This window comes from Electrophorus electricus, chromosome 18 (assembly GCF_041902795.1).
Source record: "Electrophorus electricus isolate QZ-2024a chromosome 18, ASM4190279v1, whole genome shotgun sequence".
NCBI classification, from domain to species: Eukaryota; Metazoa; Chordata; class Actinopteri; order Gymnotiformes; family Gymnotidae; genus Electrophorus; species Electrophorus electricus.
Window position 1 is genome coordinate 7,273,419 of NC_137514.1, and position 14,124 is coordinate 7,287,542.

Here is a 14,124-nt window from a genome sequence, read left to right on the forward strand (position 1 = left end):
TTTGTTTGATTGTCGCACCTCAGAAGAGGAGGAGGACAGAATTGCCTCTCACTTTTGTGTACTTTATTGAATTGCGACTGATTTGTGCCTTTGCAAATATGTTTTTTTGTTGAGAGTATGTGAGAGTTTGTGTTTGGTTCTGTTGCATCTGTGTAATAATAACGGGCTTTGTAAACCCGTTCATTATCGTCGCTTAGCCCCGTATGGAAATCGTTTGCCGATGTAAATTGTGTACATAGAGTGTTATACTTCTTTAATTATTCTGTCGTTATATGTTTGTTCATAGTTTGGGAAGTAGGGAGGTGATGCCGTTTATTTTGAGGTTTCTTTTTCTCTTCTTTTTTGGTTCAGAGAGTTAGGGCAGGTTATTGTTGTTTGTTTATGTCTTATTTCTTCGTTTGGTAGATTATCTGTTCCGTTTTTGTTCTAGGACTTTGTTTATTATTTTGGCAGTGTCATCTTGGCTGTTCATGGATATTTTGGCTGAGGGGTAGTTGAAGTAGAGGGGCTATTTAGCTATTTAGACATGTTTGGCAGTGGATGGCTATTGGGTTGATTGGGTAGTTTCTGTTGAAGGGCATCTAGACATGAGGCAGTATTTTGGTTGAGGGGCAACTATTTTTGGGGGGTAGATGAATCTGAAGGATTATTTTAGATGTGGGGTAGTTGTGGTTTAAGGTTATTTGGCGCATGGTATAGTTGTCATGAGGTGTAATTGGGTATGAGGGATAATTGGACATAGCTCAGTCAAGTCATTAGATAGACTATTTGGGGTTTTTTCCTAATAATTTGTTTGTTTCTCTGAGAGATGAAACAGTATGAAACATGTAATATCACAATTATTGTGACAAATTATTACTGTTATGTGTATTATCTGGTATTGTTAAAATTTGCTCAGAAAGTATTATTATTATTATTATTATTATTATTATTATTATTATTATTATTATTATTATAAACACAAATACATCTTAAGAAGACACTTAAGGTAATGGCAGTTAACTCCACAATATTTAGAGGAGTATTGTAATGGCCCGAGTGCCGCAGGGCGAGGAGCAGGACACACGGGCTCTCTTGATGTTGACATTTATTATACATACACAAAGGACAAACATATCAGCACTCACAAAAAAAACAGGTAGGTGAATATGGACAACAGATTACACACACGCGATACTACTGTGACATGAACATAACCAAAACATGAACAACTCTACACTCTCCTGCATCGATTTAAATACATACAGACATCAGACACAGAAGCCGTTGCAGGTGTGCAAACGCGAGCGTGGCTACAAACGAAAAGACAAACTCCCACATCATGCGGCAGGCCGTACCACGTGACCAGTGTGACTGGGAGCAGTCCGTGACAGAAACCCCATCCAAAGGATGCAGCTGCCGACACATCCTTCTTGGGACTGCGAACCCCGTGACGCCTTGTGTACATATACACGGAAACACACACGACGGCAATGCCTGGTGCCTCGTAGGGACCCAGCCTGAACAAACATACAGAACAATGAGCAGATGCACCTGAACACAAACACAAAGGCGCTGAGACACAGCATCCACTGAAAGGGCAGGCGCTAGGCCCTGGCCCTACAGGACACGCAGAGGGGCACGGCCAGCCTGGGTTCGGACGTGCTGCCGCGGACTACTGCCCACCAGGCGCCAGCTGCCCAGGGAGAGCCCCTTACTCCAGGGATTTGTTTGGACCCTTCCAGTACTCATAGTCTGCACTCAGGAGCGGGAGCGCACAGGCTACTATAGCCAACTCCACCGGACCACCTATACAGCGGATCCAGTGGAGCCCTTCGGCTATCTGTGGTCCTGGCTCGGGAGCCTTAGGCCCCCCAAGAAATTCCAGGGGGAGTTCCCCTCCTTGCCTGGAATGGGCTCTCTCCTCTTCCTCTGGTGTGGCCGTGAGCTCTGGTCGTCCTCCCAACATCCAGGGATCCAGGCAGCGGCTTGGGATGTCGGTAAGAATCCTTTGCGCACATCCCCATGAGAAGTCCGTTAAACGTCAAGGGAGTAGGCTTCCTGTGGCAGTCAGTCTTTCTGTAACGGCCTGAGTGCCGCAGGGCGTGGAGCAGGACACACAGGCTCTCTTGACGTAGAGAGACATTTATTATACATACACGAAGGACAACCGTATGGGCACTCACCAAAAAACAAAAAAACAAAAACAGGCACGTGAACACGGACAACAGGTTACAAACATAACATGGGATATTACTGTGACATGAACAAAGACCGACAACTCTACACTCTCCTGCAACGGTTTAAATACATACAGACATTAGACATAGAAGCTGGTGCAGGTGTGTATACATGAGCGTGGCTACAAACGAAAAGACAAACTCCCACACAACACATCGGGCCATATCATGTGACCAGTGAGACTAGGAGCAGTCTGTGACAAGTATAGTGATCCTCCTGTAGGAAGATTTTTATAACTAATTCGACAAGTGTGATTAAATGAATTAAACTGGTTGGGTATGGAAGCCCTAAAAGGCTACGAATTTGCATCTTTATTTAAAATTCCAATTTACTCTTATAATGAGTTAAATTTATTTATTTTATAGAGATCACTGATTATTTATTTAGTTAACACCACATAACACAGTTTTGTTTTTTTTTCCAAGATAGTGGACTAATTTTATGGAGGTATTGAGAAAAGGAAACTTTATTTTCTCCAGATAAACACTATTAATTTGATATCTCGAAAAACCTTAACATAACCAGATAATCTAAAATCATTACTTTAAACAACGTGTGTGTCGGGATGTCAAAGGAGCGGGAGTACATTGTTACATTTTTCTTTAATCGAGCTTGACACAACATGAAATAGATTTGTGTTTGGCTAAAGAAAATATACATAAAAATGATTAGTGTGCATTATCTCATATGATGGTTAGCCCAGCTTGAGCTCAGAATGCAGCACTGAGCTCTTGTAGGTATCATGCCCACCAGCAGGTGGCAGCACCACCAGCAACTCACAGAGCAAATTTGCGTCATCGTGAGGAAGGGGTATATTCAAAAGCACACGGAATTCAGCTGCAAACATTGTCATCAACAGAGCTTCGTTCTGTCCTCGTTTTTGCCTCCCGCTAAGGTTTGGCCTTAAATATCTTCTCCGTCGTCTCGCTCTCTTTCTTTGCCGGCACTACGTGGACAGTTAACGCGCAGCTGATGAGCATCTTTCTTTTAATCTAAGGAACGGAAGCATTTGAGCTAACGCGAGATCAGCGTTACCACAGCAACAGATTCACTGCTTCTGTTTACGTGCGACGGAGGTCAGTCGGCCTGAAACAAAGGCCCAGTACATCCGCACGACGTCGCGTTTCATCACCGAGGAACAAGCGCTGGAAATTACTCTTTAATTCCAGAGGACAAGCACCAAAATCAACACGTGAGACTTTCACATCTGGGTACAATTAATTCCAAGACCCTTGTTTATTTAGAGTTAGTTAAACAGCAGTTTCATTAACGAACAGAATTCGAATAGTTATACGCTATTTTAATGGATTTATGGGTTGTGTTCAATCCGTCAACCCACCAGAGGTGCACACAAAGGTTATTTCTCCTCTTTGTGATCTCTCTCCTTCTTTACTAACAATACCATGATATCTCGTTATCAGCAAACGCACTACTGACGTTATTGTTCGTTGTTAAAACAGCGATATTGTCCTCTGATACACGAACATGCTATATCCAAAGTTCAGATCACGCCTACAGCTTTGCATGTACATGTACATACACACCCTACAGGCTAAGTAACCAATTTGCTTATTCACTGTGAATATACTGATTGTTGACTCTGGTGTTAGAAGTTGTGTTTAATAAATACCATTTATTCTCACCAAGTTATTTGTTTTGATGTCCAGATTCTGGTTTTTGCCAATATCTTCAGATATAGATATCACATTTATTAAATTCTCCAAAGATCAAATCATTAATGTTACTTTCTTTAGGTAAAAATGACAGATTGTGATAAGTTTTATTTGACTATATGAGACTAATAATTGCAGCATAGTAAATCATATGTAGTGTAAGGATTCATAGGTAAAACCCCTACATACTGGAGTTCATTAGCTGTCTGTTATGATTAATGAATTTGATTGCTTCTTTGGTCAACCTTTCCCTACCAGTTATTCGTTCCTCTGTGTCTGCCTGTTTTCTCTCAGATATGTGAATTGTGCTCATAATGATGATGAGCAGAATCTGGTGGCCTTCTGATCTCAAGGGGAGATTCTCTACTGTTGCTCTTGATCAATCAAAGCAGGAGAGGAGTTTCTAGTGTGATAGAGACGAATTCACCAAAGATCACGTTAAATGACCTCTGGAACAAACAGTGTTCTGTTAAAGGTTAAGTCCAAACATTCTATGTGTTATTTTGATCATTTAATCTTAACTTGCACTTCAGTTTAACATATCAGGTATCATATCAGATCAGTGTTTGCCCTACTCTGATGTAGCTCACCAGTCCTCAACGATCAAATGTTCAAGTTATGACTTTGGAGAGTTCAGACATTTACAAGACAAAACCTTTTTGTTATTACACTGTCCTTGTTATTGAAACTATGCTTAGATGTAAAGTAGACATTGATTCATATTTTTCTTAGTACAGTAGTAGCATTATCATAGTATAACTATGAAAATACAAAAATCCTAATCATGTTGTCCTATCCAATGTCCTGCACTGAAATTTAATTCAAACCAGCATCAATCGTTTGTGCCTTTTGAATTTTTCATTTGCGCTGTTTTAGTTTTTAAAATATAAAGCTTAGTTTAGGTATAGTTTATGTAATTGGCATGAAGTTGGAACCCATCATGCAGGCGATGTAAGCAACATAAACAAAGCTACACATCTGAGAGAGCAGTTGCAGCACAATGTAAACTCTTTATAGCACAAACGGTTGAGACTGGTTTAGTTAAAATCATACATATGGGGTGCCAACTTCATGTTGATTACATAACAATGTAAAACAATGTTTTGTTTTTTTCTTCTAAAGCAGTCCAGACAAAAATTGCAATGGCACAAATGTTATAATCTGATGCAAGTCTTCTGCTTTGTGTGTCCATATTCCTGTACAGGTAAAACGAACTTTAACTAGTAAATCACGAAAGCTCGAGAGATTAACCACGAGTCTGACAACAAAGAAAGCTTCAGTGCTCCACAAACATAATAATCTCCTCACTAACACACCTCAGACAATCGCAGAAAGACATGGAAGAGGAAAGAACTCACCTCTCCTCAGAATGTGGGTTGAGTGTTTTTCAGCAGAGTGGTCAACAACATCAGCACATTCACACAGGAGAGAAGCTATATCACTGCTCAGAGTGTGGAAAGAGCTTTACTGTACAGAATTATCTCAGACAACACCAGCACATCCACAGAGGAGAGAAGCCACATCACTGCTCAGAGTGTGGAAAGAGTTTTACTGTACGGAGTGCTCTCCAGAAACACCAGCGTACTCACACAGGAGAGAAGCCGTATCTCTGTACAGAATGTGGAAAGAGCTTTAGTCAACTGTCTCATCTCCAGAAACACCAGCGCATTCACACAGGAGAGAAGCCATATTGCTGCTCAGAGTGTGGAAGGAGTTTCACTCACCAAAGTGGTCTGCAACATCATCAGCGCATTCACACAGGAGAGAAGCCATATCACTGCTCAGAGTGTGGAAGGCGTTTTACTCACCAGAGTAATCTCCGTAAACACCAGCGCATACACACAGGGGAGACGCCATATAGCTGCTCAGTTTGTGGGAGTAGTTTTACTGTACCGAGTGCTCTCCAAAAACACCAGCGCATTCATACAGGAGAGAAGCCACATGTCTGCTCAGAGTGTGGAAAGAGTTTTACTCAACTGTGTAATCTCCAACAACACCAGCGCATTCACACAGGAGAGAAACCATATGTCTGCTCAGAGTGTGGAAAGAATTTTACTCAACTCTCTCATCTCCGTATACACCAGTGCGTTCACACAGGAGAGAAGCCGTATCACTGCTCAGAGTGTGGAAAGAGTTTTACTCAACTGCGTTATCTCCATAAACACCAGCAAACTCACACAGGAGAGAAGCCATATCACTGCACAGAATGTGGAAAGAATTTTACTCAACTGTCTCATCTCCAGAAACACCAGCGCATTCACACAGGAGAGAAGCCATATCACTGTTCAGAGTGTGGAAGAAGTTTCACTCAGCAGAGTGGTCTCCAACAACACCAGCGCATTCACACAGGAGAAAAGCCATATCGCTGCTCAGAGTGTGGGAAGAGTTTCACTCACCAGAGTAATCTCAAACAACACCAGCGCATTCACACGGGAGAAAAGCCATATCACTGCTCAGAGTGTGGAAAGAGTTTCACTCACCAGAGTAGTCTCCAACATCATCAACGCATTCACACAGGAGAGAAGACATATTGCTGCTCAGAGTGTGGAAAGAGTTTCACTCACCAGAGTGGTTTCCAACAACATCAGCGCATTCACACAGGAGAGAAGCCATATCACTGCTCAGTGTGTGGTAAGAGTTTTATTCAACAGAGTAGTCTCAAACAGCATCAGCGCATTCACACAGGAGAAAAACCATATCACTGCTCAGTGTGTGGAAGGAGTTTCTCTCACCGGAGTAGTCTCCAACAACATCAGCGCCTTCACACAGGAGAGAAGCCATATCACTGCTCGGTGTGTGGGAAGAATTTTATTCAGCAGAGTAGTCTCTGTTATCATCGGCGCATTCACTTAGGACAGTAGCTGTTTCACTCTCAGTGTGAGTTTTACTGTACAGAGTCATCTTCAACATCACTGCATTCACAGGACAGAAGGAATATCCAGGGTTCCCTACACACATCAACATCTGGCTGCTTGTCATCATAACGTCATAGGTGGGATTGAGCCAACTGAATCCCATACTGGATCTCAAAAGCACCAGTGGAGGCTAGTGATAGTTGGGCTTCGCTAATTCCTACATTGTTTGGACTTGGCAGTCCTTGAAGACTCCCTCACAGCAGACTCCCTCGCAACTTCTGTGCCGTCGTGTGTCACTGTGTCACACGTTGTGTGTCGTGTGTTCTGTGTCACTGCCAGAGACTCAAAAGACTGAAGTGCTGTGTCTTCTCCATGTGGTGAGCAGGCACCATTCATTCAGAGCAAATGACGACATGGGTAGTAGTGGCTTGGTTACTAAGTTCAGATATGCAAAGTCATTCACCTGTGGTGAAATTAAAACCACCCCTGATGCCAAATATAGCGTCGCTTCGTTCATTAAAAGAGAGCCATCATGCAGTGTTATTGAGAAAACCTGTGTGATCTTGTTCAATGAATACAGGAATTAAACAGCAAAGTGCAAGCAAGTGGATCTCTGTTTGAGGTACTGAAGCAGTGAAGAGACGCACGTGCTCTTCTGTTATTATGGATTGCAATTCCTGGGCCACTCCTGAGCCGAGGGCATGTTGGATAATTTCAGTGTAAGTAACGTTTTTGTTTCAAGTCACACACTAACATACTTTTCATACTAAATATGACATACAATTAATCTGTGGTCTGATAAATAGTGAAATAATTAAGTTCGGTATCCTATATACGAATTATTTAAATATTAATTATATCGTTTGTGTGTACATGCTATATTGTGTTTATCTATGTATTGTGTGAGTGTTTCTTGCTAATATACACAAAAACAAAATCAATCATTAATATTTGTTTATTATTAGGCTGCAATGGGAGGCTCTTACCTATTTCCTTAGTTAAATCCAGGTGGTGTATTAGGCTAATACAACCTTTCCTTAACCTGACGTAGATTACTTAGGACAATGAACTGACTGTTTTCACCTTTTTTTTTCAAATGTGTAGGAATGTACATAAGAGCTGGTTCTGAACAACATGCAGTCTCTGTCAGTGGATGGGCCCACTGTTAACTGGGAGTTTGTTGAGGTCTTACTAGAGGAGCAGAGAGAACAATGTACTGGAGCCCATCTACAGATCGTTTGGAGTCGTGACCTTCACATGATGCACAACTCCTTTAAGAATGGCTTCATGGTGTGGCAAATTGACAGTGCTCAGCGTCCTGTATTACCTGTTTCACTGTGCCCCTGGAAGAAGGGAGAACTTTGTTTGTGAATGAGTGTGGTACATTTGCTCAGCCATTTTGTGGGCATCTTTAGCTGCAAAAAATTCCAGCAGTGGAGAGCCATTGGAATTTGGCCATACATCGTCACCTACGTGGATCAACAAAGATTTGGAAGATATGATCAGGGTAAGCCTGACTACATACAGAAGAGAGGAACAGTTAAAGTAATGAGTCTAACATGTTGAATTGGTTTTGTAGCTAGTGAGAAGTAATCTAAACCAAATATGTATATATGAATATGTATATATAAACCAAATATGTATATATGAAATAAGTGTGTGTTAGATGTGTAGCTAGGCTTGAAATACCATGCTTCGAGGCTCATGGAAGACAAGCATAGAGAATATTCTCTGTCCTGGTTCCTAGATGGTGGAATGAACTTCCGGACAGCAGAGTTCCTTGCAGTCTTCATCTATTCGTGGAATATTACAATGACCACTGACCCTGCTTCTATGTTGACTAACTGAAACTAGTACTTCTTGTAGGGTATTGTTTATTACACCGATGTTGAGTAACAAATTGTAGTACTTATTATTTATTGTAGTTATCGTTGTCACTGACCTTATGTATTTTGTACTTCTAGGCATCAGCATTGATCCCTGTATTTCTACAGTGTTCTTGTTCATTGGTATATTGGACCTACTTGACTGGCTAGGATGTATTCTATGAGTAAATGACAAAGCGCTTTTGTAAGTCGCTCTGCATAAGAGCGTCTCCTAAATGCTGTAAATGTAAATGATTGGTTGATTCTTGAAAATGTAATTAGGAGCAGTAGGTGGAGCCAGAAGAGCGTGACTTCCCCCCCCCCCCCCTTTTTTTTTTCTTTCCTTTTTTTTCTTTTTTCTTTTGGTCTTAGAAAGTAGAACTCAATAAATTCTCTTTTCTATTAAATAAATATTGTTGAGGTTTTAAATGTTTGACTTTTAAAATGTCCTTCGCAATGCTCCTGTTTTTTTTTTGTTTGTTTTTTTAAAAAAATGTTTTCCTACAATGCAAAAATTCAGCATTTGTAGGTCTTACTATTACAGCCTTATTTATGTACATGATTGTTATTCTATTTAAAATGTTGTCTAACAGTCTAAAAAATGGTGCATGTTGTACCTAATTCAGTAATTCTCTTGTTCTACTAATGCACAATGATTCAGTAGTTAACAAGGGATTATTCCAGATTATCCACTGTAAAAGGCGGATTTATGTATAGAGGTCTTCCAGTCTCTCTGCTGGCCTCTCAGATTCACTGGGGGCATTCAGCAGAAGGGTAAGTCATTAGTTTATAAAAGGTAATGATTGGGCAGGTAAAATATGATCTGGAACAAGTGTTGTAAAGCATTGCCTTTAATTTTAATCTCATTTTGAGTCTTTAAACTGCTGTCAGCAAAGTCAAACTACAGATAGTGTATTCAGGGTTGATTTACATGAAGCAATAATACCAAAACTATGCACATCATTGCTCAGTGCTGGGACTTTGGATGTTGAGGTCTGTGAGGCCTTGTGCTACACCTCACTTCTGTGCTGCGGGGGTGTCTTGTGGTTTCACACATCCCCTCCCCTCTCCAGTTCTCCCCTTCAAATCCATCTCTCTCCCAATGCTCCCCTTAGCCATTACAGTTCCTCCCTGTTTTCTGGTTTTGTTTGAGAAGTTTTAGTTTGGTCAGGGCATCGGGGCTGCCATTCTTCCCATGGTGTCCTTGGTTCTCCCCTTTCCCATGCGCAGTGTGGTGTTTAGTTTTTTTTCCTCTAGTTTTGTCGTCCTCCGTTCCTCTGAAGGGCAATATACACACAGTTTGATAGCTGCTGCAGCCTAGCGGGTCTTTGTCTGCTTTGCACCAAAGTGGCTGGGGTTCAACTCCCCTTTGGTTATTTACCTTTCTTGTGTTACCTGTTCCATGATCTAACTGTTCTGCACACAGGCCCACCATTAGAGCATGGTTGCTCACCCAGTAGGCTGTTGGTGTCATCACCTAGCTGATCTGGGTTTGAGCCCACCTTACCCAGCTCAACAGTTAGATGTAGAACAGGTAAAGGTGGCTCTGACTAATCAGGGGGTGACTGTTGGTTGACATGAGCAGGCCCTGCAACAGATCACCTCTCAGTTGCAGGCCCTGACAGACCTCCTGACACGAACACCAGTGCTTCTAGCTGCCCCTAGTCAGGAGGCAGCTGGGGCAGTGGCAGCAGCAGAGCCAGCCCAAGTCCTGCCCACCAGCTTGTGTTTAGCACTGTTGCTCCCTGCCCCTGAGCACTATGTCGGCGAGGCAGCAGGTTGTAGGGGGTTCCTCCTTCAACGTGCATTGGCTTTTCTCGTTTCCCCATACAGTGAGCAAAGTTGGTGTACATCATCTCCCTTCTGACTGGGCAGGCTCTGGCATAGGCCACCCTGGTTTGGGAGCAACAAACAGACATATGTTCCACTGTGGCAGAGTTCGCTGCTGCCCTTAAGCGGACTTTTGACCATTCAGTCGCTTAATATACGTCGGGAAAAGACGTATATCTAGGGTGGCCGAGATGGCTGCTTTCCACCAGGGCCTCACCAGGGCCTCAGCAAAGAGGAGCTTAAATATGAACTGGTACTGATACTCCTGCCTCTCTCGACGACCTGATAGATCTGCTTTTGCGTACTGACAGTCGTGTACAAGAGAGCCGTAGAGCACAGGGACCAGAGATCAGTCGAGGTTCTCGTGGAGTTCCGTGCACCCTTAGCCCTGTTCATGTGCCTGACAAGCAGGGGGAGTATGGTTCCCAGCCAATGCAGGTTGGACACACCACCCGCCTTTCCCGAAGTGAGGGGAGATGTCTACTGTGTCTGTACTTTGATGGACTCAACCTGTCCTCCCCGAGCTCAAGGGTTGTTCCTCAGTACCACAATGGCTTGGGGAATGTCTGAAACACGTCTCCAGGCATTTGTGGACTCGGGAGCGGCGGGCAACTTTCTCGACGCTGGGTTGGCCAACAAGTTAGCAATGCCACTGATCCCACTGGATGAACCCCTACCCATTGCTGCCATCGATGGCCGGTCCCTTGACCCAGGGGTTGTTAGTCATCAGAACCATCCAGTCATGTTGCGAGTCAGCCCACACACTGAACAGATTGCGCAGTTTATTATTCCGAATTGCAACTGATTTTGGGGTACCCCTGGCTTCAGCGGCATAATCCTCAGGTAGACTGGCTGAGCCAGTCGGTGCTGTCTTGGGGTTCGGGGTGCCAGACCTCTTGCCTGCAACCACCCAAACCTCAGCCTGGGGCTGGTCACAATCCCGATGGTCTGGACCTGTCTCAAGTCCCCCAGGAATACTGGGACCTTAGGGAGGCATTTAGCAAACAGAAGGCCCAACTATTGCCTCCCCACCAGCCATATAACATTGGCCATAAACCTCCTCCCGGGCTCCAGTCCCTCTAAAGGCTGCTTATTCTCCCTTTCTGGTAAGGGATGAATGTATTCAGGAAGCCTTAGCCCTAGAGTTCATCCGGCCATCTGCTTCCCTGGCTGGCACAGGGTTTTTCTTTGTCAGGAAGAAAGACGGCGGGTTACACCCCTGTATAGACTACCGGGGCCTTAGCAAAATGACTGTCAAGGACCGTTTTCTATTGCCCCTCATGACCTCAGCATTTTAGGTGCTGCAGCAGGCCTCCATTTTTATTAAACTGGACCTGCGCAGCGCCTACAACCTAGTGAGAATCTGAGAGGGAGACGAATGGAAGATTGCGTTCATCATCCCCTCTGGGCACTATGATTACCTAGTCATGCCATTTGGGTTGATGAATGCACCTGCCGTGTTCCAACGGTACATCAACGAGGTCCTAAGGGATGTCCTTGACAGATACGTGTTCATCTACTTGGACAACATCTTAATATACAGCCAAACGGCAGACAATCATGTTACCCATGTTAGGCAGGTTCTCCAGCTTCTACTCGAGAGCCACCTCTTCATCAAGCCGGAGAGGTCAGTATTCCATGCCCATGCCATCTCCTTTTTGGGATTTGTCATCTGCCACAAGTTGCGCATGGACCCCGCCAAGGTACGGGCTGTGCAGAACTGGCCTAGAACCACCTCGGTGGGTCTGGTCCAACGCTTCCCGGGCTTCACAAATTTTTTACCACAGGTTCGTTAGGAACTTTAGCGCAGTTGCAGCCCCACTGATCGCGTTGACCAGGAAGGCGTCTGGTTGGTTCTGCTGGTCTACTGAAGCCCAGCAAGCGTTTGAAGAACTGAATGCCGTCTGATCAAAGCTCCTATTCTTCAGCTCCCTGATGCCGAGCTTCCATTTATCATCGAGGTGGACGCATCTGAGGTGGGCGTTGGTGCAGTTCTGTCCCAACGGTCAGGAGAGGACTAAAGACTGCATCCCTGTGCCTACTTATCTCGGCGTCTGTCCCCATCTGAACGGAACTACGATGTGGGTGACCGTGAATTACTGGCGGTCAAGCTTGCGCTCGAGGAGTGGAGACACTGGCTGGAGGGGGCAAAACACCCCTTCATGGTCTGGATGAACCACAAAAACTTGGCCTACATACAGCAGGCCAAGTGACTTAATCCGCGCCAGACCAGATGGGGACTGTTCTTTGCCTGGTTTGATTTTACTTTATCATACCGGCCGGGCACTAAGAACATTAAACCTGATGCCCTCTCCTGCCAGTGGGAATCTGCTCCGCCCTCAACCGATATCCCCAGGGCCCACGTCATAGAGCCAATCCAGTGGGTAGTTGAGAAGGCAGTACATCAGGCTCTCCTTGCTGAACCAGACCCGGGTGGAGGCCCGCCAGAACAGTTGTATGTACCTAAGGCGGTTAGAGCTCAGGTCCTTGAGTGGGGACATGCATCCCCATGTCACATGGGGATGCATGTCGCACCTGCGCTCAATGCAAGGACCCCAGGACAAAGTTCGCTGGTCTGTTGCACCCACTGGCTGTCCCTTCATGCCCTTGGTCTCATCTGTTGCTCGATTTTATCAAGGGGCAACAGTGATTTTGGTGGTCGTCGACAGGTTCTCCAAGGTCGGCCGCTTCGCTGCACTGCCAAAACTGCCATCTGCAAAGGGGATGGCTAAACTATTACTTACTATTCTTCATGGGCTGCCTAAGGACATCGTGTCAGACTGCGGGCCTCAATTCACTAGCTGGTTCTGGCGGCTTTTGTCAGTTGTTGGGGCAGAAGCCAACTTGTTCTCCGGCTTCCGTCCCCAATCCAACGGCCAGACTAAGAGCGTTAACCAGGACTTGGAGCACACCCTCCGCTGTCTGGCCACTTCCTGCCCATCCTCTTGGTCTGAGCACCTATTATGGGCAGAGTTTGCCCACAACACCCTGTGGCACGCCTCGATAGGCATGTCACCATTCGAGTGCCAATTCAGGTATGCTCCGCCCATGTTTCCTGACCAAGAGGCTGACATGGATGTACAGTCTGCTGAGCAGACAGTCAGGCTCTGCTGCTTAGCCTGGCGAAAAGCACGCAACGGAGGGCTCTCTTATCTGCTGCCGCTGCTCAAATGCTTTACGCCGACAAGACACGGTGACCAGCGCTGACTTATTGGCCAGGACAGCGGGTTTGACTACCAGCCAAGGACCTGCCTCTGCATGGTTATCCCCGCAAACTCGCTCCTCACTATATCGGGCCATTCAAGGTCCTTCGCCACGTTAACCCTGTCTCTTATCGCCTTGCCCTTTCCCCGTCGTTGAGGGTCCACCCCACTTTCCACGTGTCTCGCCTTAGGCCCATATTGTGTTCGGTGGGGCCCTCCGACCCGCCGGGTCTGTGCATGGTGGACAGTGTCCCAGCATACACGGTGAAGCGTGTCTGGGACGTCCGGCAGGTTCATGGTGGGGTCCAGCATTTGGTGGACTGGGAGGGATACAGGCCCGAGGAGCAGTCCTGGGTACCCTCCCGTCACATCATGCACCGTGAACTCATTCGGGCTTTTCGGTAGGATCGTGTGGCTGGCCTTGAGACGTCAGGAGCCACCCCATCCAGGGGGGTCCTGTAAGGGTCGGTGCCAGGCC

General features: G+C 45.2%; 1 protein-coding gene across 1 annotated transcript; it reads left to right on the top strand.

The window, feature by feature from the left end:
* The first annotated feature begins 1,999 nt into the window (after positions 1-1,999).
* Positions 2,000-8,986, top strand: LOC113577026 (uncharacterized). The gene is made up of 4 exons (XM_081701032.1): positions 2,000-3,576; positions 4,188-4,368; positions 5,098-7,467; positions 7,853-8,986. Exon 3 carries the CDS (start codon positions 5,231-5,233, stop codon positions 6,752-6,754), a length of 1,524 nt encoding a protein of 507 aa, XP_081557158.1. The 5' UTR covers positions 2,000-3,576; positions 4,188-4,368; positions 5,098-5,230; the 3' UTR covers positions 6,755-7,467; positions 7,853-8,986.
* Positions 8,987-14,124: the final 5,138 nt, after the last annotated feature.